The 25200-nt window shown below is 40.6% G+C and overlaps 1 protein-coding gene across 1 annotated transcript in view; it reads right to left on the reverse strand.

The window, feature by feature from the left end:
- Positions 1-1426: 1426 nt before the first annotated feature.
- Positions 1427-25200, reverse strand: part of LOC149207521 (uncharacterized) — a 35710-nt gene continuing 11936 nt past the window's right edge. The window contains exons 4-5 of the mRNA XM_089393910.1: positions 1711-1833; positions 1427-1568 (exon numbers count right to left, since the gene is read on the reverse strand). Coding sequence (XP_089250036.1) covers positions 1456-1568; positions 1711-1833 — 236 coding nt within the window. The 3' untranslated portion in view covers positions 1427-1455. The remainder of the gene's footprint in view (positions 1569-1710; positions 1834-25200) is intronic.

Here is a 25200-nt window from a genome sequence, read left to right on the forward strand (position 1 = left end):
ATCATTAATAAGTATTTAATCACCGTATCATTAATACTTATTATATTAGGTTTTGATTTGATTATAATACATTAAAGATAAGAAATTTCCTTTCTAATACAAAATTTAATCTTTTTAATAAAATATAAAACTCGAAATGATTAATAAAGATAATTTCTGAAGATCAGAAATATCCTTTCTAATACAAAATTTAATCTTTTTAATAAAATGTGAAACTCAAAGTGCCACAAAGATAATTTCTAAGATTTATTCACAATGAAAGTTAAGATTTTGTTTTCCATAGCCAAGACCCCTTGCCCTAACTCTCTCCATGACACTTAGCCGTCACAAGGATCACTCAAAAACATATCGTATGTTCAGCACTCGTAAAAGTTGTGTAATGATGAAGACTATATGCACACGTTTGCAAAGCACAGGCACATCAACCCAATCAACCCATGTCAGTTTGGAGAGATGTTAAATCATAGATTGCAAGTAAATAACTATTTATTAAAACCAACCGATCAAAATCTAAGTGTATTGAATCTCGAAGTGTCTATTAAAATTCACTGTTAAAACCCAAACAAGAACAAATTTACTGGTAGTGTGTCCATTTGGCATGTCAATACATCATTAAAGCTTTGATGTCAGCCACACAATTTGTTACTTAAAGCAACGTTGAATCACAATCTTTCAAATAATTGAAGTAATCTAAATACTGTTCAATTTGATATAAAAACACCCGTATAAAGACATCCTCATCAAACTTGGATTGTTCATTGTAACCAAACCACCTACAATATTTGCAAATTTTGCCTTTGCATCTTTGTCACATCTTCTGCCCCTAATTGTGATGTAAATGGGCTATCCTCCACTAGTGGAGTAAGTTGCTCACACATTTTCCCTGTTTGGATTATTTGCAGCATTGTTTTCCACTTAAATGTCTGAAAAAAATCAATTCCATGGCACAAGAGAAAACAATGTAGTTGTACATGGAGAAGCGAAATAATCTCACAACATACAGAGAAACTCTGCTCTGGACAACATACAGAGAAACTCTGCTCTGGAAAAAACTAAAATTGGATGAAGCCAGCAGTGCATCACTTGACTTATGCGAGTGCTGTTGTACCTTGGATAATTTTTACAGCGCATCTGAATAGTGATTACCATGTGGACTGTAACTTTACTTGAAGAGATGCCAAAATATCGAAAAGTTTAGAAGTCAAAGTAAAGGTTAGACTTTCAATATGCAAACATATGCATCCATGAATGAACCATTGCAGAGATTAGACCTTGTAAACAGGTAACTAAATGAAATTTACATATTACCAACAGCAGCCACTATCTCTGACATCAAGCTCTACATATATCAATAAATTCCAACAGTGTCCCTTCAGGGAAACATTTCGATAGCAAGAGTATCAAACCCATTAGATTTTAGGTATCATGGTATTTCAACAAATTGGGGAACTACTGCTATAAGCCTCCGATAGTAGTCGAACCCATGCCCTCCCATATTTCTGTAGAGCCAACTTCATCACTATCAAGTCCAACCATGTCTGTATCCCACCAACCGCCGCCATCAGCATCTGAAACCACAGTGAAATTACCATGGAATCAGCCTTCGATTGGCTTGCATTGAAGGATTCAACATAGGATGAAAACTCACTACTTGTGATTTGGAAAGTCAAGATGGTGCATAACAAGAGTGTGGGAAAGAAATATACTTACAGTGATTGAAGATAGTACGCGGTATTTCATCCACCCCCCTTTGGACATTTAGCTTCCTTTTAGGCTTGGGATCGTCGCCAAGAACAAGAAAGGAGGAAGAGGAAGAGGACATCTGGATATTATCTGAAAAATACAGAAAAGAGATTCGCAAAAAACTGAGTTCCTAAGGTGAAGTGGCCTCAAGAAGCATTTTCAATTATTGTAACTGATCGTTATTCTTTAAGTTTATCATCATTGAAATCCAATAAATAGTTACCAATATTAGACTGTCTGAATATGATCTCCAATTATCATCCATTGCAAGTCAGTAGCATAATCCTTACATGTTTCATCTAGTTCTGATACAAGGAAACCCATAAGAATTGCGTCACTTTTAATAGGAGGAATTTTGAAAGGGTGGTTGGAGGAAAAGAGCTATTGAATTGAAGTCAGTGTTGAAATTGCAGTAAGGTTTTATTTGTATGGAAATACGGCCTCAGGATTGCAAGTAAAAACGTGCTGGAAAAAACTACATGGCATGGCAGGAAAAAAGAAATCGCATGTAAGCTAAAGTGGTAAAGCTGGTTATGCCTTGACATGTACTTGGCAGTTGTATACAAGCATACTCTTTGGTGTAGTATGTTTTAATCTCATTTCATATGGTTAGCTGAGAAGCAGACAAGATTCTCCACAGTTAACAAGCCTTTTGGATAGCAAGAGGATTATAGAAAACATTGTGCAACATTCCATTAACAGTAAATATAAGCTAATGTCCAAACTCTTCAAGATAGTGACCTCACTGTCTTCCCTTGAAAAGCCGACTCTGTGTGAGAGAACTGAAATGGGAAGACAGAAGGTCGGTGGTAGATCAATCCTGTATTTGGCTTCATCTTAATCACCCTTTAACAACGTCCTTGGGAATTCTTTTAATCCACCCTCAGGTATCGTTGGCGTATAGTGAATATGGCCTTTGTTGCACGAGCAGAATTTCCAATATGTTTTGCTCTAAATAGCTTGGAAACACTTACAAAATCTGTTATTAGACATTTTACTAACGTAATCTTTATCTTCAGAAATCTACGCAAATCAGATACCAAAATACCAAGGCAAGTTTCCACAAAAGTGCAAAGATGACTACGGGAAGTCTTCTCGGTGTTTCATTATAGCAATCTATCAGCACTGTGATAGGATGCTAGAAAGCTTGTTATATAATGTCAGCTCAAATATAGCATATATTTCTGCTTATAAGACATTTCACTTCTAGCATCCTACCAAGGGGTTGTTCTCCTTCACTTTTGACGAAAAGTATAGATGGGAAGTGGTCCCTAAAATGTTTCACGGGGATGTGGCTTCAATGTTTTCCATGCTCTTGGACAGAGGGCATCTGGGAAATGTTTCCCTATGTCTCTCTTTTAGGGAAACAGGGGGGAATAATTTCCCCAATGTGGAACACATTTCCCCAAAATGGTTATCTCTCATAGTCTCCTCAAATTTTTGCCAGATAGTCTCCTTAGTGTTTATTAATTTTAGTTTGAGTCATATCAAATATTATTTCATATTTCAGTATCTACTGATTTTTTTGGTGTTAATTAGATTTTAAAATGATGAATCTAAATCAATGTATCAGTATTTTATTATCTCGGTTTTGTCCATAGTTTATAAATCAATGTATTTCATCACTGAGCCTGAATCGTGTTTATATGATTTATAATGTTGAATTTAATACTAAGTCACTTGACATGGGGGCACTCAAATTCGAGTGTCTGAAACAGGGCACGTAGACCCCCCGGAACAAGACACGTAGGACACGTTATATATATATATATGATTTAAATGTTCATATTACACAAATTCAGACAAAGATCTAGATTGTACATTGTAAATTTGTAAGTTGTACAATGTAACATTATGCATACAAATACAAATGTGACAGATTCATCGATGATCCAAAAGGAGAAAGACAAAAAACTGCAGTTTTCTCATTAAGTCATCAAAATCAAAATGTGTTACAACTAAGTCCTGAGGACACCTGACTAGCAATGCCAATGGCAAATAGAAATAGCAAATACAAAACAACTACAAGGTAGTAGGTAGCTCATCAATCATCATCATCAAAATCAACATCACTGTCATGGTCACCACTACTCTCCTTTGTTGCATCCTCCTCCTTTGTATCCAATGTAATCTTTGCATATGTTGGTGTGGAGGATGACCCCTCAACATTATCACCATCATCAAAAGTGACAATCTCTAACACTTATTTGTTAAGATCCTGTTGAAGCTTCTAAGTCTATCCGTTAGAAACCCTCCATGTACTTTCTTATTTATTCCTTCCTACTTGTTCTGATTAATTAACAAGTTATTTACCATGTAAATACTGAAAATAAACACAAGTACATGTTGAACACATTACAGATCATCAACTAAAAGAAACAGAAACAAGCACACAAATGACACCCTTATTTTTGAACTAATGTCCCCGAAAAAACCCAATGCGGGAAAACCAGTGCAGCTATCTGAGGATTTGATTTATTAAGCAATTTTAGAATACAATCTGGGTGCCAAATCCGGCTCACCAAACAGAGAAAAATCTTGGCAATAGTACCTCTCCTTCAGAGACAGATGCTCCGACTGAAACCCCGGATAAACACTCCAGCAGCTCCTCAACTCCAATCTGCCCCACGAAAAACCCTAGCGTCAGCCTCTAGGGACTGCGCCAGCCACTTTTACCCTTTGTGTCAGCTTTCTCGGTAATCCCGTTGTTCCCGGCAATTCCGGCTATTCCCAGCAGTTCTGACTTCTGCCTTCTGCGTCAGCTTTCCCGACTGTTCCAGCTTCTGCCCTCTGCGTCAGCTTTCCCAACAGTTCTAGCTTCTCCCCTCTGCATCAGCTTTCCTGATAGTTTCGATTGTTCCCAGCAATTCTGGCTTCTTCCCTCTGCGTCAGCTTTCCCAGCTGTTCCGACAGTTCCGGCTTCTGCCCTCTGCGTTAGCTTTCCCAGCTGTTCCGGTAGTTCTAGCTTTTGTCCTCTACATCAGCTTTCCCAGCTGATACGCTGATCCTACCGACACTATCTCTGCCTCTTTGCTTTTGTATTCACTACCCCTCAGCTGCAACCCAAATCACTCTCTCAACTTTCTCAGCAAACCCAGCCCCACAAAGTCGAAATCTTGATCTCTTGGTGTGTACTCCAAGTGACCTTCAAGCCTCTTCTTATACTTTTCTTGTTGACAGATCAACGGCCGAGATTGAGTCCCTAATCAACAGCTAAGATTAGATCTGGCTTGATCCATGACTTTTGGACCATTCTAACACAATTTTATATTAATTCACATTAATATTTTAGTTTTCCTAAGTTTAGACTTAGGGACTCCATTAAAAATATTAATTATTTTAATAAATCCCAAACTGTTTATAATCTGCCCAAACCCTTTGTGGGTATTGGAGACCTCATGTGCCTTAGCCTCTCCACCAAATTTTGTGGCTAGATCACATTCGATGCTACCCCAATCAACACTCCCTCTTAGCGAGGACTGTGCTCTAGCAATAATCCTCACTGAGTATTACTCTAATCATTCGACATCAGTCCCTGATGCTAGGCCTGCTGCCCATCATCTGTATCGTTGCATCCTATACCGCCACCCATGGCTATGCCACTGCCACCACTGCATCTGTACGACAACTCCCTCTGCATCCGTGTTACTGCCCATGGCCCTACCACTGTCGCTGTTGCGTCTGCACTGCATCCCCTCTCATCATGCTGCATCGTGCTGCCCATAACACTGCCACTGCTAACTACTGCACTGCAACTCAATTACTGAGAAGTAAGTAACTAATCTCCCAACTCTGACATCTTTGTCAGGCTAGAGACACTCCCGATGCTAAAGATCCCTCTATCGCTGACAAGTGCTCCCTCTCTGACCTCTGTGCTGCTGCAACAACTCCCTGCATCTTGCACCGTTGCACACCTCTTTGTGCCATCCTGCACTGGTGCAACACTCCTGTGCCTCTAGCACTGTTGCAGCCTGCTAGCCTCGCGTTGTCCTGGGAATCCTGCACTGTAGCTCTCTCTACCGCTCCATCCTCATCTGTCTTTACCGACATCCGCTAGCCCTGCTACTCCTCTTCGGGGCTCCCGTAGTCAGGTATAATCCAAGAGGTTGAGTACCTCGAGGATCCTGCCCCTAATCTTCTGTAGTCCTCCTGACTACAGCTCGATGTCTCCCCACTTTCTCTCAAGTGGTGTGTGTGCACTCATGGCACAGACATCGTCTGTCTCCACTTCCTTCTCTGCCCTTGCTGGCACTGCCTTGGTCTCAGAAGCCTCTCCCTTGCTCTTCTTCCTCGAACACTGGGTCGCATAATGACCCAGCTCCCCACAGTGAAAGCATTTGACCTTGGAGAGGTCCTTCTTCCGCTTTTCTTGCTTATCCTCAAATGTTAGGGCAGCATCCACCTCCTCCTCCTTGATTCCGATCCCCTTGATGTTGCTTCCCATCTTGGTCGCCCTGCCCAGAGCCACCCACATTTCCTCCCAATCTAGAAGGGTCGCCCCGCCGAGTATGCTCTGGACAAACATCTCCCAATCTTCTGAGACTGCATTCAAGGTTGTTCTCACCATCAACTCTGAATCTGATGTGGCCCCTATGGAAGTCAGTTGATCTCGAATCTCCTTCAATCGACCGAGGACGGTGTCAATCTGTTCTCCCTTCTGCATCTAGTATGACTGCAGCTGATTTCCTAGGAGCATCTTCCTCTGCACATAAGTATGCTAATACAACTTGGTCAGGGCCTCCCACATCTCCCGTGCTATATTCTTCTCGACAATATGTGGTACTATATGATCCATGACCCCATCAAGAATGATACTCTTGGCCCTCGCCATTGCTTCCTTATACCTATCATTGTCAGCTAGGTCAACTGGGACCGCTATCGTCTTCAAGGCGAAGTGCTTGACATGATTTCTGTCAAGTATGGATAAGATTCTGGCCTTCCAAACTACGAAGTTTGAAGCTTCATCCAGTCTGTCCTGGTCTCTTACTCCGTGTAGTGTCATTCCGCTGCTCTTCTACTTCCCTCCTGGAAGTTCTCGATGTGACTCCCTCTAAGCCTCGATTTCCCTCCTAGAAATCCTTTTGTCGATGTCGAGATGCCCCCTACTCTGATCATCTGTGCAACCACACCTCTGATCCAGATTTCTCAGCTAGAAACCCTCGATAGCAACTCCCTCCTCCTTGGCCTTAGCCTATTAGGTACTATTTCGACAACGGTACCCCACTAGCTCCACTCTGCAACTTATCCACAGCGTCCTAAACCCCAGAAACCTGAAGGTGAGAGCTCCTAAGCTCTGCGCAGTCCCAGCACTAACAAACTAGCTCCCTAAGCCAACTTTGTCAGCCCTCCTGGCCTCTGCGTGGCTCTGCGTGAACCTGTCTTTGCCTCCCTCAGCCTCTGCGCAACCTCTTCTTGGCCCGAACTTATTGACGCAAGCACTGCGTCACCCCTTCCTTGTTGTTTTGCTGCTAGGAACAGCTTCTGTCACTCAGGACAGTTGTTTTCTGTTGCTGCTGCTCTGCTCGGCTGATGTCCTTAGTTCTCCTATGATCTGCAACCACCCTCTGATACCATGTTGAAGTTTCTAAGTCTATCCATTAGAAACCCTCCATGTACTTTCTAATTTATTTCTTCCTACTTGTTAGATTAATTAGCAAGTTATTTAGCATGTAAATACTGAAAATAAACACAAGTACATGCTCGACACATTATAAATCATTAACTGAAGGAAACAGAAACAAGCACACAAATGACACCATTATTTTTGGACTAATGTCCCCGGAAAAACCCAATGCAGGAAAACCGGTGCAGCTATCTAAGGGTTTGATTTATTAAGCAGTTTCAGAATACAATATGGGTGCCAAATCCGACTCACCCAACAGAGAAAAATCTCGGTAGTACCTCTCCTTCGAAGACAGATGCTCCGGCTGAAACCCCGGGTAAACACTCTGACAGCTCCTCAGCTCCAATTTGCCCCACGAAAAATCCCAGCATCAGCCTCTAGGGACTGTGTCAACCTCTTCTGCCCTCTGCGTCAGCTTTCCCGACAGTTCCGGCTTCTACCCTCTGCGTCAGCTTTCCCGGCTGTTCCGGCAATTCCCGACAGTTCCGGCTATTCCCGGCAGTTCCGGCTTCTACCTTCTACGTCAACTTTCCCGGTTGTTCCGACAATTCCAGATTTTGCCCTCTATGTCAGCTTTCCCAGCTGTTCCGGCAATTCCAGCTCTACCCTTTGCATCAGCTTTTTCCGACAGTTCCGATTGTTCCCAGCAGTTCCGGCTTCTACCCTCTGCGTCATCTTTCCTGGATGCTATGTTGATCCTCACGGCACTATCTCTACCTCTCTGCTTCTGTATTCATTGCCCCTCAACTGCAACTCCAAATCACTCTCTCAACTTTCTTAGCAAACCCAACCCCCAGAAAGTCGAAATTTTGATCTCTTGGTGTGTACTCGAAGTGACCCTTAAGCCTCCTCTTATACTTTTCTCGTTCACAGATCAACAACCGAGATTAAGTCCCTAATCAACTGCTAAGATTAGATCTAGCTTGATCCATGACTTTTGGACCATTCTAACACAGTTTTATATTAATTCACATTAATATTTTAGTTTCCCTAAGTTTAGACTTACGGACTCCATTAAAAATATTAATTATTTTAATATCTCCCAAACTATTTAGAATCTGCCCAAACCCTTTCTGGGTATTGGATCTCATGTGCCTTAGCCTCTCCACCAAATTTCGTGGCTAGAGCACATTCGATGCTACCCCAAATCAACAGATCCAAGTTGGATAAAGCCAACTCAACATTGTTGGCCAAACCCATATCATCAGGAAAGATATCCCACATCTTTGTCTTTCCCTTCAACCACTCATCCCTCTACCTGTAAATAAGACGAAGGTTGGTGTGCATATACACCATTGTCTCTACCCAGGACTGCTCAAGCTTGCTCTTCTTGACACTATATAAATTCCCATATGTACTCCAATTCCTCTCGCAACAAGAGGATGAAGTAACTTGAGAGAGGAGCCTCATGGCTAATTGCTATAGAGGAGGGCGAGTTCCCCACCAAAAATAGGGCTTCTTAGCCCCCTGTCTCTAATCACATCATAGCCTGCAAATCGCCTAGTGCCAGTGGAAAACTCTGCAAAGGCATCCTCCACCCCATCAAAGGACGCTCTATCTTGAAATATCTGCCTCAATGCATCCTTCCACCTGTGTGAAATTTCACCATCCATGTGATGAGGGAACCTGCAGGAAGGTCCACCATTCAACCACTCATGGCTATAATATTTTGGGTTCAATGAGTGAGCCAAGCAATGCAAAGGTGTGCAATTCTTGTCTCATCTGCTAACAAGCATATCATGTATGGTGGTGACAATGGTCTTCGATGATGTCTCATACTCAGGGTACTCACTCTGTAAAATAATGGTCCTTACAGACTCAATCATGGAATGTCATCCCTCATAAACCTATCGTAGGATGGGTTGGTCTGTATCTGCAAATCGTAGCAAAGAAATGATAAAGTTATGATCTTAAAAGTGAAATCTACCCTCTCCAACCAAGCATCATCTAACATTGTGTCTTTAACTCTTTTTTAGGCTACTTGTCGGCCTTTCTTGAAAAAGACCAAAACTTTGAAATAATCAAGGCCCCAAGAGTGGTCTTGACCTCCCTCAACCTCTTCAACATGATGAATGAAGAGGCAAACTGTGTATCTGTAATCTTCAACAACGATAAAAGGTTGTACTCCTCGTAGAGTGTGAGGGAATTAGTATGATTTTGTAAAAAGTTGCAGATATGTCGTGCATCCTCAATAACACTTCCAATCCAAGGCACATTAGAAGCAATAGTTTTAAGTGCTAAATTCAAGGAATGGACAATGCAAGGTGTCCAAAATACTTGTGGATATTTAGCTTCCACAACCATGCCAACAGCCTTGCAAACAGGGGCATTGTTTGTAATAATTTGCAAGCAAGAATCAACACCTACATCTTCAATAGTTTTAATGAACAATTCACCCATATATTGTGCATCCTTGTATTGTCCAAGTGCATCCAATGGCTTCAAGAAAATTGGTCCATTCAAGGAAGACACCATGAAGTTGATGAGTGAGTGGTGTGTTGGATCTGTCCATCCATCAAAAACAATACTAACCCTAGATGTTGGCCATGTTGATTTAATAGGTTTAAGCATTTTGTCCACCTCTTTCTTTTCCTTAGTCAACAATGTGGTTCTAAGCTTCTCTAACCCAAAAGGCACATACCCTGATGGAGCCCCTTGAGTTAGAGCTCAGCACATCTCAAGAAATAAAGGTGAGCATGCAACATTAAAAGATATGAAGTTTAGATAGAAAAAAAGGCAATGGTGATATCAAGCTCTTCTCGTCTCTCTTTCTGAAAAATCTTGTCCATTGGACCAAGTGCCACTGTACTTCTTTTTGTTGTTTGACCTACACCCCCACCAAAACTCTTAAATGGAAATTTGTTGTTGTTTTTCCTCTAAGTTGCACGAAAAGGAAAAACAGGTACGAGTTTCTAAAACGGGCACGCGTACAAAACATGGCCCCCAAAATTTTGGATATGGAGAAACGCGATATATATATATATATAATAGAATTTAGGACATTTAAGAAATGTTATATGCAATCATAAAGCATACATGATATATAATTTATTACATTTAAAGTTTAAACATTATGATTAAATTTACATCACATTTACTCATGAATGATAACATAATAAAAATAGCAATATCGGAATATGCAAAATCAACCTTTATTATATATCCAAATCTCAAATCAGCTTTTATTATATATATGAGGCTGCAACTACAATAAAGACTATGAGGCTGCAAGAACTATAAAGACAAAAGGGTAATCCTCATCAAAAATAGCAGCAGAAGCATGCTCAATAGTGGATGGTGGTGCTGAAGAAGATGATGGGCCACTTCCACTTCCAAGCTGGACCTCAATATTCAAGGCAGCAAGAGAGACATCCAAATCAAGACTTCCTGCATCCACATCCCATTATTTAGAAGGACCACTGTTGTATTATGGACCCCTACGAGATGCAAGGTGAAGGTTGGAGTGCACATAAACAAGATCATCTGCTTTCTGTGAGCCCAACCTATTGCACTTCAATGAATGAATAAAACCATAGGTGCTCCAATTCCTTTCTGTTGATGAAAAGCTTGCCACTTGTGAAAGAACACGAATGGCAAGGTTTTGCAAATGTACACCATCTTCTCCATGACAAATCCACCACCTAACTAGATTCACGGTGCTTCTCTCTTCCAAGGCTGATATATTTGCATAATCATCTAATCCTACAACAAAACTAGCAAATTCTTTCTTTACCTCCCTGTGTAGATGAGATGGAAATATTCTCATAAGGGCTTTTTCCCCCCCATTAGCCACCTCTCTATGGTGACTTCCTCTTCCCATTGTTTTGGGCAATAAGCTCCTCAGCATAAAATTTGGCGTTCAAGGCATGTGCTAAAGTGTGCAATGGAGTGTTGAAATTATTCCACCTATCAACAATGATTTTCTTAACTAAATCAGCAAAATGATCATCAACAAACAAAAGTTGTGGAGACTCTTGTGAAATGATTTCCATAGTTTTCTCAACCATGGAATCCATGCCATCATATACGTCTCCTAAGAAAGGTTGGTCAGTGTCAGCATTCCGAAGAAGTTGTGAACTTTAGCAAGAAATCTATCTTGCTCCACCAATCTTCATCAAGGCACAATCTACGCACCATATATCCCCGCTCTGAATCTTCTTGTCTCCACTCAACCCAAAGTTGACTCACCACCATAGAAATTAATGCATGCTTAACCTCAACAAAGCAGCGCAACACCAAGAAGTTTGAGGCATATCTTGTCTCAGCAACTTTTAACAACTCCAATTTGGAGTACTCGCGAAATATTGTCTGAGATTGGTTGTGGTTGGTGATGAATTTAACAATCTCCATTGCTTCCCCTGTGATTTCCTTTATCCATGGAACTTTGTTGTCGATCTCCTCTAAGATCAGATTCAAATTATGGACAGTGCAAGGTGTCCAAAAGATGTGGTCATACCTCCCCTCAATAATTAAACTTGCAACTTTGCAAACTGGTGCATTATCCATGATAACTTGCACCACCTTGTTAGGCCCTATTTGTTCAATAGATTTTATAATAACATCTGCAATGAACTGTGCATATTTTACCTCTCCTGAGCAGTCTTCCGCCTTTATAAACATTGCTCCTTTGGGGGAAGTGGCAATGATATTTATCAATGGTCTGTGCCTTGTATCTGCCCATCCATCTAAGACTATGGTAACTCCAGAGCTACTTTAAGAAGAACGAATTAGTGATAAGATATCCTCCACAAACTCCTTATTTTTGAGAAGCTGAGTTCCGACTTTCTGATAGTTGGGCCCCTTGTACCCTTGAGGAGCTTTGTTAATTGCCCTTATCATATCTTGCCAGTAAGGAGAGTGAACAACATTGAATGGGATACCACATGCATAAATGCACCTAGCCACTCTGGAATCAGTTTCTTCTCTCGCTTGCACATTCACCAATTTAGCAATTCTGCTATCCTGAACTGAAGGGGATGCCCCTCTAGTATTTTTGGATGTTGGTTGTTCATGTTGTTGAGTGGCACTAGCTCTCCTCTTCCTTGCTTCAACTACAATCCTTGGCTCAATGTTAGATGGAGCTTGAGGAGTAGCTTGACTAAGCTCATCATGCCTTCTCTTAATTCCATCCACCTCATCTTGCTTTCTTTGATATGCTCTCCTTGCCAATGGGTCTGTTGTTTTTGTGCAACCTACAATCCCCTGTCCTCCTCCATGCAAAAGATGTGCCTTCACTCTTGGGTAGGAACCCTTGTACGAATTACTACAAAGATTGCATCGCCATTCCCATAAGCCACCACCTCCACATTTTTTAAGCTTCTGAACATGCCTCCAAAGAAGATAATATTCAGCGCTTGGGTTGGCCCTAGGGCTTGAACTTGTAGTTGCACTTTAGTTAGAAACTATTGCTGTAAAAAAAATTAAAAAAACAAATCTATAAAGAAAAAACGTTTTTCATATTTTTGGCAGCATAAACCCTCGAAAAATTGAAGAAATAGTAGGAAAAAACTAAGAAAATGAATGCTTCTTGCCCAAATTAATTTTATGTAACTGAAGCTACCCCAGAATGCCAGAAGACGAGAAATATGGTTGTAGCTGAGCCAAAAGCCAAGAATGTCGTAGCCGGAAACTCTGCACTCCAAATCTATTGCTGAATATCTTTCTCTTGCTGTTGAAATCTCTTTCTCTTGCTACTGAAATCTCCTTTGCTCACTGTTGAAAACGCCCTAGCTGAAAACATTGCTCTCTTCCTCTCTTCTCCTTTGCTAAAATCGTCTGTCTCCAAGAGAAATGACTTGCTCAATTGTGTGATGAGAGAATGAGGTGAAAGTCTTTTTTATAACTTGAGAGAGGCATCTAGAAGCATCCATAAGATATTTTAGTCGCCCAATAAAAAATTAGAAGTGAAAAAATTAAAAATAAAATAAAATAAAACGTCAAGTTTTAAGTGGAAACTCCATCGTACAACCTAGAAACTCGTTTCCGACCATACTGACCATGTTTCCCCAGCATGAAACGAGCAAGTACGGTCGTAAACAAGCCGTACAGTATGAGTTTCCTCGTTTCCGTTTCGTTTCCAACCGGAAACGAACCCCTAGGCAATGTTTCCTGCAACTTAGTTTTTCCTCAAGAATGGAAGGGGATCCTCATTCTTGTTTTTTTAGATGATGCAACCACCCTTGCCGCACCAACATTGGCCTCTTTTTCCATTTCTTTCCTCCTAGCTATAGACACATTTGCACATGCTCCAATTCCACACCCTGGTAAGCCCAACAAATGAGCTTTCACATGGAAATAAGTGCTCTTGAAATGATTGTTGCAATAGTTGCATGTCTAAGAAAAATTGTCTCCTCCCTTCAGTTTGTTGCCTAGCCCTTGATCTCTTGTGACATACTTCCACAAGGGGTATTTACTTCTTGAACTTGTCTTTCTAATCTACTATGCCCTCAATATTTGAAGTTGTTATTGCAGCCCCACTTCCAACAAAGGGAACACTTACAGACCCTGATGAAATTGGAACAAGAGGGGCATCACCAATGGGGACATCCTTCCCTTTCATTTGCCCCTTCCCTGCTGCCCTTGATTGAGCCATGAATGTTGTAAAAAAATGAAGAAAAAATGCACAAACATGTAAACAAAATGGACAAGCGAATTATTGTAGCAAAAATGGAAGCAAAATGCACCTAATTGTTTCTTGAATTACCTCCAAAATGCTCCAAAATCCTTTGCTAGTCACTCCCACACACCCACAGCAAGAGAGAGACATAAGAATGAGGCATAAATTGGTCCAAATCAAGCTTTTAAAGCCGCATGGCACGTTTTTCAATGGGCATATCCTGAAATTGAGATTCATTGGCTCATTGAATCTAATTCACGTATCTAGGGAATCCCATGTGTCAAGACACACTTTGTTGAAAATAGTACCAAGGAGAGGTGTTACTAGGCATTTATCCCTTTTAGCCTAGTGAACACATTAATTACTTTTGTCTTGGTGACATTTATGAGTTATATTAATGTCATGGATGGAAAAAGTACTTAGAAGTGTTGTACCATGTACTTTTTCTAATATTAAAATCACTTGTACTTTATAAAGTGAATTTATGTGTAAAATACATAGTGTAATTTTCTTATATTAAAGTGAGTTGAAAAATCATTCTATGAAAAAAATAGAAAAAAGTACACAACTTGAAAAAAGTACTAAGACACTTTTAAGTGATGGGGCCAATGTGTAAAGGGGGTCATTTGGGAGAATCGATCTCAACCATTGGATCCTAGGTTTAGGGATTCAATCTTTCCAAGGAGACAAAAGAGGGAAAAGGGATATCATTCTTCACTTCACACTTGAGAGAGCAAAAAGAGAAGACAGAAAGAGAGGAAGCTTCAAAGAGGAGGAGAATTTACAACTGAGAAGAAGGGGCTCGAATTCCAAGGGGGGTATTGTACAAACAGCGGCATGCATTTCTAGGAAGAGGCAGCACAAATTTCAAGGGACAACAACACAAAAATAAAGGATTTGGGCACAATTTTCAAGAAGGTTCTGAGCACAAATTTCGAGGAAGGAGCAGCTCAATTCAAGCCTTAAATTTGAGGCACAAATTTCAGGAAGTTTGCTACAAGAAACACGAAAATCGAGGAGGTTTCCAACAGTTGTCAAGCACAAATTTCGAGGAGGTACAATCAACCTTTTGAACAAAAAATGGGGCAAACTTCAACACTAGTTTTGAGGCAATTTTTGGGCACAATTTTTGAGGAGCTAGGCAAAGATAATTTGCTAAATTTCTGGGCATGTAAATTTTGTGGAAATTTGAAATATCAATGGGCACAAATTTCCAGAATGAGTGCAATTAATGCTTCAGCGAAAAGGGAGATAAGTAATATGCTTTACGTACTTATTTAAATTTTGTTAAGCAACAAAATCCTCTTTTGAAGACTGGTTTTCGCCATGAGGCTGTGGGGTTTTTTCGAGTCAACTTGACCAAAAATAAATCTCATATGTGTGAATGCTTGCCAAAAATTATGTGTTAATTTTCAACTGACAGGAAAGTGAAAAATAGTAGTACTCTTTAATGTTTGCAATGAATGCATACTGAAATTTATATCAGCATAACAAAACATGTGGGTTGGGCCTAAACAAACACATGCAAACTTGTAAATTGGGTTAAGGGTGCATATCATAATTTTTCTACATGGTATCAGAGCTAAGTTGAGCCAAGTTGAGGCTTATATCTTCAATTTCAGTTGGCTGATAAAGATGGCAGCAAGCATCTAAAGTCTTCAAACAATGAACCAATACCTTTGAAACCTTGCCAAAAACCCAAAGACTTCAGCGGTTCAAAGGGAGGAAGGTTCTAGCTTCCAGATTTGCTTCATTTTGTTGGTTGTGGGGTCATGGCTACCGGGTTGAGAGTAGAGGACAGATTGATGGGGGCTAAAAACTTTGGCCCATGGAAGGAGAGGATTATGCTTTTACTGGAGGATGTGAAAGTGTGGGATGTTGTTGAAACAGTTGTGCAAGCACCAACTGATGCCATCAAGGACCATTTATTCCCTCATGTTTCAGGGATAAGATATACAGATCAAATGTGGGAGTCCTTGGTCTCTTTGCACCAAAGTTCTAATGAAAACAGGAAGATGGTGTTGAGACAAAAACTACACAACACCAAGATGACCAAGACCGACAGTGTCACTTCTTTCCTCACCAGAGTCTCATAAGTGAAGGATGAGTTAGTTGCCATTGGAGAGGTTGTTACAGAGGATCAGTTGGTTAGGATTTCCTTAGATGGGTTCAACGAGAAGTGGAATGGTTTTATCCACGGCTTGGTGGCCAGAGAGCACTTTCCTAGTTGGAGGAAGATGTGGAACAATTTCATCTAGGAGGAGATCAGGGGGAGTGCTAAGGGTCGTAGCAAGAGTGGTGGGGGAGGTGACGATGAGAATGTTGCTCTTGTAGCAAAGGGCAAGAAGGGAAAGAAGATCAAGAAGGGTCTTCTAGTGGAGTAAAACAGGAGAAGGGGAAGCAAAAGGCTAAGGAGGACATGACCAAAGTGAAATGCTTTGCGTGTGGGAAGATGGGTCACTATGTTGTTCAGTGTCCCAACAAGAAGGGTAAGAAGAAACAGGGAGTTGCAGCTTTAGCAAATGTGGATGATTTTGCGACTATGTTTGATTCAGAGTGTGCTTTGGTGGTGAGTTTAGCCACTCATGTCACCTTCCTATGCATGGTTCATAGACATTGGAGCATCTTGCCATATGACCAGAGTTAGACAGAACTTCACGAGCCTTTGAAGGATGACATTAACTTGGAGGTTGTGCTTCGCGACAATTCCAAAGTCAAGGTGACAGGTATTGGGACAGTTTCATTTCAAAGGGAGTCATCACCTCCTCTGAAGGTGACAAATGTTCTTTGTGTTCCGGGGTTGAAGAAGAGTTTGATATCAGTCTCTAGCTTGGAGGACAGGGGGTATGAGGTATTGTTCCAAAAGGGACAAGTGTTGATATATCCCTTTGGATCCAGTATCAACTTTGCTTGTGTGATTGGAGCTCGTAGTGGGAGATTATACAGACATTTATTTCAGCATCTTAGAGCTATGGTAGTGCAAACCAGTGGCAGTGAGCTATGTGAGTTGTGGCACAAGAGGATGGCCTGCTTGCACCATGGAGCTTTTAGGCTACTAAGGGAGATGGTTACAGGGTTGCCTAACTTCAGCACAGAGCATCATGATGTGTGCATCAGGTGTGCTTTGGGAAACTACATCAAGACACCTTTCCAACGCAGTGACAACAGAGCTGTAGGTATCCTTGACTTGATTCATTCTAACGTATGTGGTCCTGTGTCCCATGTTTCATTGAGTGGATATGAGTACTATGTGACATTCATTGATAACCACTCCAGGAGGACCTGGATTTACTTCTTGAAGACCAAGGATGAGGTCTTCCGAAGATTCCAAGAGTTTCAGGCTCTTGTGGAGAGCCAGACAGGGAGGCAAATCAAGGTGTTGAGATCAGCCAATGAGGGTGACTACACTTCTGCAAAGATGAGGGATTTTTGTGGGAGTGTTGGCATCAAGAGGGAGCTAATTGTGCCTTATAACCGTCAGTAGAATGGGGTGACAGAGAGGAAGAACAGCACAATTGTGGGTGCAGCTAGCGCTATGTTGCATGATTAGAGTTTACCTTTCTTCTTGTGGGCTGAGGATTATAACATTGTTGTATATTTGCAGAACAATAGCCCACAGAGAGTCTTCAGGAGCAAAGACCCTTGAAGAGGTGTATACCGGCAAGAAGACAGAAGTTGGGCACATCTGGATATTTGGGTGCCTTACATATTCACACGTCCCTAGGGAGAAGAGGACGGAGTTGGAACCCACTGCAGAGAGGGGTTTCCTAGTGGATTACAGCAAAACCAGCAAAGCCTACCATATATATCTTCCTGCACAGAGGAAGATTGTCCTGCGAAGGGATGTGACATTTGAGGAGGAGAGAGTTTTGAGGAGGTCTCGAGAGGTTGATCAGGTAGAGTAGCAGGCTCCTCAGTAGGGGGCCACACCACAAGTTTCAAGTGCATCAGGTGGTACTTCAGGATCAGGAGGTTCACCTTCTTCAGGGGTGACCAGTTCACAGAGCACAGTTTCGCCTAGTTTAGGATCACCTGGTGCAGGTTCATCAAGCACAGTATCTCAGAGTTCAAGATCTCCATTGGTTATTTCAAAGCCATCCTCGCTAAGTGGAGAGGCACCAGTTGAGGATTTTCCAATACCACCACAGGAGACTACTGCAAGGAAGAGGAAGCCAAGATGGCTTCATGTTAAAAATATGCAACTACAGTCAAATTCCACTTTTGGACTACTCATTTGATGGATATGATGATGGCATTAGATTCCTCTTTCCAAGAGGACCAAAATCGACCTAAAGATCACCTCATTTGGACAAGCAAAAGTTGAGTTATGAATTATTTTATTCATACATATATTCTTGATCAGGTCAGCCCTATGCACATGTACCAATGGACAGGTCAAGTGGACCCTCATGGAAGCCGATAAATAGAAGAGGCCTCGAGCTCATTTGGACACATTGATCAAGCTCTCTTCTCCTCTTCTATTTTGCCTTGGCTCGCACAAGTCTGACAAAGGAAGCTTGCTCAAGGGTCTGGAACTGTTGACAGCGAATCATTGGGATTGGTGAACATTTGTAAATAATGTAAATAAGTAAATAATAAAAAATGAAAAGACATCAGGAGGTGAATCCCAAGAGTCTCTCCCTCCTATATATAACCATGAGTAATCTCAATGAATAAACAATTTGATTTGAGGAGTTACCTCCTGGGCTGACATGGTATCAGAGCCAGCCCCATTTTTGGCTTCCTTTTTGCCTTGTAACTCCCTCCTGCCTATATTCTGCAGACTAACACCTCAGGTCTGTCATTCAAATCTCTCTACTTACCCCTCTCTCTCTGCTTTATGCATCACTATGTTATAATCTCTATTTTTTGCACCATTGTGTTATTCTCACTACTTTCTGTGCATATTTTCGTGCAACATCTTGTGTTGCTAGCATAGCAGCATAAGGAGAAGATTCATCTCAGTGTGTCAAAGCATGGTGTAGTTGGTATAGTGAAGATCAACCAATGATATGGTGCATTGAAGCCGGAGCAATGCGCTGGTGCGTTGAAGTCGAAAGTGTTGTGACTGTGACCTTGGCATCGCTATGACTGTGGCACGAATGGTATGTACGTTGTTGGTATCGACTTAGTATCCTTGCAAACCACCATACGTTGAATGGTATTACTGTGTTGGTGTGACTGTGTTGCGTTGAGTATCAATGTGGTATTACAAATTGTGTTGCGTTGAATGGTATCACACAATTATATAACCCCAACCCATTGTTCCTCACACAGTTATATAACTCTGCCTTCGTATATCTCCATTGTTGAATGGTATAACATATAGCTCCTACAATTGTTGAATGGTATAACATATATCCCGAGATCTCCCACCGAAGTCATGTAATACTCCGCCTCCCACCTCATTGCTCCCATACTCCACGCTGCGTTTATTTTATATAACACAATCGTCACCGCACATTATACCTCTCAATCAACATACCTGCGTTGTTTAATATCACTGCTCATCTCCCCATACCATTACTCCACTGCAAACACATACCATTATACTCATTACTGCTGACCCAGTATGTTGATAATACTGCTGGCCCATTACGTTAATACCATTGGTCTGACCTGTCGGATAACATTAATACCACTTTCTCCACCATATACCATAATGTTGTCCACCATAATTAACGTTGTCTGTTGCACCAGTTAATACTTTCCCCAAATACTCCCTCCTCTATATTCTCCCTCCTCCATATACACCTTTCCCAAATATCCCCTCCACCAAATAACCCCTCCCCATAAATACCTCTACTATATACATCAGAATTTCAATTTCTTACAACATATTGGCAACAGAAGTACATTTTTTTTACAGTACACATATTTTAAAATGCATTCATTGATATCTATCGTGGGAGTGGTTCTCACAGGCAAGGAGAACTATTTTGAGTGGTCTCGAAAGATCAAACACTCTCATTTTCAATGAGTTGTGGAAAGGAAATTGTGAAGGTGTAGGAGACAATGCGCCTAAAAAGCCCAATTCAGATAATGAGTTCACCATTTGGGAAAACAAAAACAGCAAGGCCTATGCCTTGATTGCAGCATCTGTAAATGAAGAGGTGAGTTGCCATATTTCACCATTTTCAAATGTTTTTGAAGCCTTACCAAAGTTGAAGGAACTCTATGAATCACACTCTGAGCTTGAAGTTGTCCAATTGATGATCAAATTGTTCAATCTTGAATTACAAAAAGATGATCCTCTTGTTGTAGCATCAGAAGTAAGATCTATTATGATCAAAGTCTCTAATGTTGAACTAGACATTTCTCTGATAGCTTTTGTCAAGGCACTTTATCCCACTTATTCAAATTATCTTGAGTCATTGCAAGCAAATGGAAACCTCAAAGAGATTACCTTTGACTCCCTTGTGAAGAAATTTGTTGAGAGAGAGAAAGCTTTTGGGAAGAAGATAGCTCCTCAGTCTTCTGAAGAAGTTGTGTGTCTTGCACATAGAGAGAAGAATCATGCTCAAGATTCTTCCAGAGGAAGAGGTGGTCGAAGAGGAAGAGGAAGAGGAAGAAGAAATTTCAGAGGCAGGTGGGGCAAACACTCTCAAGGAGAAAAATCCGATCTTCATTACATACATTGCAATAGAGATGGATCACATGATGCATCCACATGCAAGTTGCCTTGGGACAAAATTGAGCAGGAAAGAAATCAAGCCAAAGGTAAAACCAATGACAAAGAGAAAGGTAAAGCACCTGAATCCGCTCACTATGTTGTGGCACATTGTAATATTGGAGTAAATGAAGACTTGTTTAATGCTTCACTTGCTTCTTGGAAAAATGATTGGTTGCTTAATTCAAGAGCAACTTGCCACATGACTTTTACAAGAGATATTTTTTAAGAATTTACTAACAATGTTGATGGAGCAGTATACTTTGCAGACAAATCAAAACTCAAGCCATCAGGGCTTGGCACAATCAGGGTCAAATTGTTTGGTCTTCCAAACTTTCTTCTGCACAACGTGTTATATCTCCCACAACTGAGGAGAAACTTGTTTTCCTTGGTCCACATCTGCCAGCAAGGACACTCCATTCATATGTTTGATGGCAAGGTTGAGATAAGAAAAGCATCAGATCACTCACTTGTCATGACGGCGATAGAAGAAGAAAGACTTCTGAAACTACAAGGTACCTCTGCTCGTGTACAAAAATTCTCATACAGTTCTCATTATGATGAAGGTGCATTTCCATCAAGTCTTTTATGACATGCTAGACTTGGACACTTGAACTATGACAGTCTTCATTTGTTGAAGAAAAATGGTATTACTGGTTTGCCTACAATTCCTAGGAAACTTAAGCAATGTGATGCTTGTATTCTAGGAAAGCATAGCAAACAGTGTTTTCATGATTCACATTCCAAAGCACATAGAAAACTTGAACTCATTCTTCAGATTTATGCGGTCCAATGCTTGTTCCTTCTGCAAATGGAAATAAATATATGATGACATTTATTGATGACTACACTAGAATGTGTTGGGTTTATTTATTGAAAACTACAACCTCGTATTGGCTCTATTCGCATTGATAATGGAAAAGAATACACTTCAAATGAATTTGAAAACTATCTTCGCCAACATGGGATCAAAAATCAAACAATTATGCCTTATAATCCCCAACAAAACGAAGTAGCTGAAAGAATGAATAGGACAATCTTAAATATGGTACATTCCATGATGTATTTCAAGAATGTAAAATTGACGTTTTGGGTTGATGCAGTTATATGTGTTGTATATGTAAAGAATAGATTTTCATCTAATGCTATTAGAAACAAGACTCTTTATGAAATGTGGTATGGCCACATTCCTTCGATAAAGCATCTCAGGGTCTTTGGTTCCACCTGTTATGCCTTGATACCAAAGGTACAAAGAAACAAACTTGGTGCAAGGAGTCGTAAGTGTATCTTCTTGGGGTATTCAAATACCTCCAAAGCATACCATCTTTATGATGAAGTTAATAAGAAGTTTGTTGTATCTAGAGATGTAATCTTTCTTGAATCTTCCAACGCTAACAATGTTGTTGAGCAACAACTTGATCACTTGGATAGATTCGAACATGCAAAATCGTTTCAAGAATTTGATAATCAGATTCCACATCTTGAAGGGGGGATTCCTATATTGGATCAATCTGTGGAATCTTCTTTTGAAGCACTCTCTCCCCCACATGAAGCTCCAGCCACTGATGATACTTTGAGTGATGTGATTGACAAAATTGGGAGACTAAATCTTGATTCAGTCCCAACTCAATCAACTGAGTAGCCTAGACCATCTCAAAAAGGTCCCCAAAAATGGCTGACAAAGACACTTGAAAGTATTAATCCTGATGAGGTTGGAAAGACAGGAACAAGAAATTCAACCAGGCAAAATGGAGGTGATGTAGATGATTTTGATTCACCTATTGATATGGATGTTTCTTATGATTGTGAGCTGAATTTTTGTCTACAGATTTCGAATCTACAGATTTCGAACCAACTTCCTTCAAAGAAGTCACTTCTCATGATGAACGGAAAGAAGCGATGCAAAAGGAATATGATGCCTTGATAAAGAATGGCACTTGGTAGCTGGTTGATCCTCCATTGGGAACCAAACCAATTGGTTGCAAGTGGGTCTACAAGAACAAGTACAAAGTTGATGGCTCACTTGACAAGCACAAAGCCAAGCTTGTGGCAAAAGGTTTTGCACAAAAGGAAGGGGTCGATTATGAGGATACTTTTGCCCCCACAGCAAAATGGGCTACCATCCAGACACTCTTTGCCTTGGCATCTCAAAACGATTGGAAAGCCCATCAAATGGACATAAAAACTGCTTTCTTAAATGGAGATCTGGAAAAAAAATGTTTTTAAGTCCCAGCCAGAAGGATTTGTTGTGAAGGGACATGAACATAAAGTATGCAAACTTATGAAATCCTTGTATGGCCTCAAGCAAGCACCGCAAGCCTGGTATGAAAAGTTAACTGAGCATCTTCTGAAATTCAACTTCAAACATCATGATCTTGATGATGCAACTATGTTTGCCAAGAAAGTTGGCAAAACAGTTGTATATCTCGTGGTATATGTAGATGATCTTTTGATGACAGGGAACAATGGGAGCTACATTGCATCCATAAAGAAGGAATTGAGGAAAGGTTTTGAAATAACTGACTTGAGCTATGTTCACTACTATCTTGGTATTGAAGTAACTCAACATCCGAACTCTGTATTCCTCTCTCAAAAGAAGTACATTGGAGATGTGTTGAACAGGTTTGGCATGGCTGAGTGCAATCCTCTGACTACTCCAATGGAACAAAACTTAAAGCTCACATCCATTGAAGGAAAAGAATCTGAGGATGCAACAAAGTATAGACATCTTGTAGGAAGTCTCAATTACCTAACTACTACCAGACCAGACATTTCGTTTGTTGTTGGAATCCTCTCCAGGTTTATGCAAAAGCCTTGTGAGGGACATTGGTCTGTTGCAAAAAGAGTTCTAAAGTACTTGAAGGAAACCCAAGACTTTGAACTCAAGTATACACAGTTGGGCGACTTCAGCTTGATTCGGTACTCTAATTCAGACTTCAATGGATACAAAGAAACATGGGTATCTACTTCAAGTTATGTTATGAGTCTTGGATCAAGAGTTGTCTCTTGAAGATCACGCAAACAATCATTTCCAGCAGATTCCACAATAGAGGCAAAATATGTGGTAGCAGCTGAGGCAACAAAAAAAACAGTGTGGCTCGTGAAAATTCTAGAAGATTTGCAGGTGAAACAAGTACATTCAACTCCACTCATGATTGACAAGGCCTTTGCAATAAAGTTGGCCAAGAACCCAAAGTTCCATGATCGAATGAAGCACATCAATACAAAATACCATCTGATTCGACATCATGTTGAGGCCAAGAGAATCCATCTATGCCATTGTTCCACTAATGAGCAGATTGCAGACATCTTCACTAAAGCGCTTGGAAGAGAAAAGTTCGAAAGATTCAGAACAATGCTTGGACTCACCAACATCCCTTTAGATTAAGGGGGGAATGTTGACACCTAATAATTGGGATTGGGTGAACATTTGTAAATAATGTAAATAGTAAATAATGGAAAATGAAGAGACATCGAGAGGTGAAGCCCAAGAGTCTCTCCCTCCTGTATATAACCATGAGTAATCTTAATGAATAAACAATTCGATTTGAGGAGTTACCTCCTAGCCTGACAGAAACTTCAGGATGAAGCTCACACTGAACTAGGGTTTTATGATTCCTAGTCGCTAGCACAGAATTGAGCATTTGGGTCCCTCAACGCTAGCACACAGTGGTCATGAGAGCGACCATGGACGCTAGCACAAAGTCTTCATGAAAATGATCGAGAGTCTGGGTCAGTTTGGTCCCCGATCGCTCACACAGAATGGTATGGGAGCAACTGAGCTGCCATAGTCGCTATCATGCAGTTCATAGAGAGCGACCATGTTTGTCATAGTCACTTGCACAACTCCTCCCTGCAACCAAGACTGCAAGATGAGATTCCAATATTCCGAAGATTTCGCTCAATGACAAAAGTGTTCGGCAGCAGGCTACAAGCAATGACAGTACATTACAGTTATCTGAATCAGAGTTTTGATGTTTAGATGCATTTCATGGATATTCTAGTTGTTGTGAAGATATGGATCATTGTACTCTTTTGTTGTTTAATCATCCAATGACAATCTATTAGAAGAAGATTTGCAAGGGTTTTCCCCATAGTGGGTTTTGCCTTGGTCTCCAACCAATCCTGGTGTCTCTATGTGTGCATGCTTTCATTCTCTTATTACTTTATGTTTCGTTGCATTGACAGTGATTTTATTGCTATTTCTACATAGTTGCATATGTTGATGAATAATGAAGTAAATTTGAATAATGTTATGATGCTATGGGGTGAACTTAATGTATTAATGAAGAAATGCAATTATCAAAGCAAAAAACAATATAGCCCTATGAAAAATTAACATGGTATCAGAGTTGGGTTGAAGAAAAGCCATGGAGATCACCCCCATGGAGACACTTTGGATGGAAGCAAGAAGAGGATGGTGGAGACCTAAAAGAATCCTAGGGTATGAAAGAAACCCTTGGTAGTTAGTGCATAAGGATTTGATGGTTAGGGTCTGAGAGAAACCCTGGTTTATGGCAACGTCTTGAGATTTGTTGTATGAAACTC

Source organism: Pinus tabuliformis, chromosome 1_2 (genome assembly GCF_031772625.1).
Source record: "Pinus tabuliformis cultivar Carrire ecotype Pingquan chromosome 1_2, CPIR1, whole genome shotgun sequence".
NCBI classification, from domain to species: Eukaryota; Viridiplantae; Streptophyta; class Pinopsida; order Pinales; family Pinaceae; genus Pinus; species Pinus tabuliformis.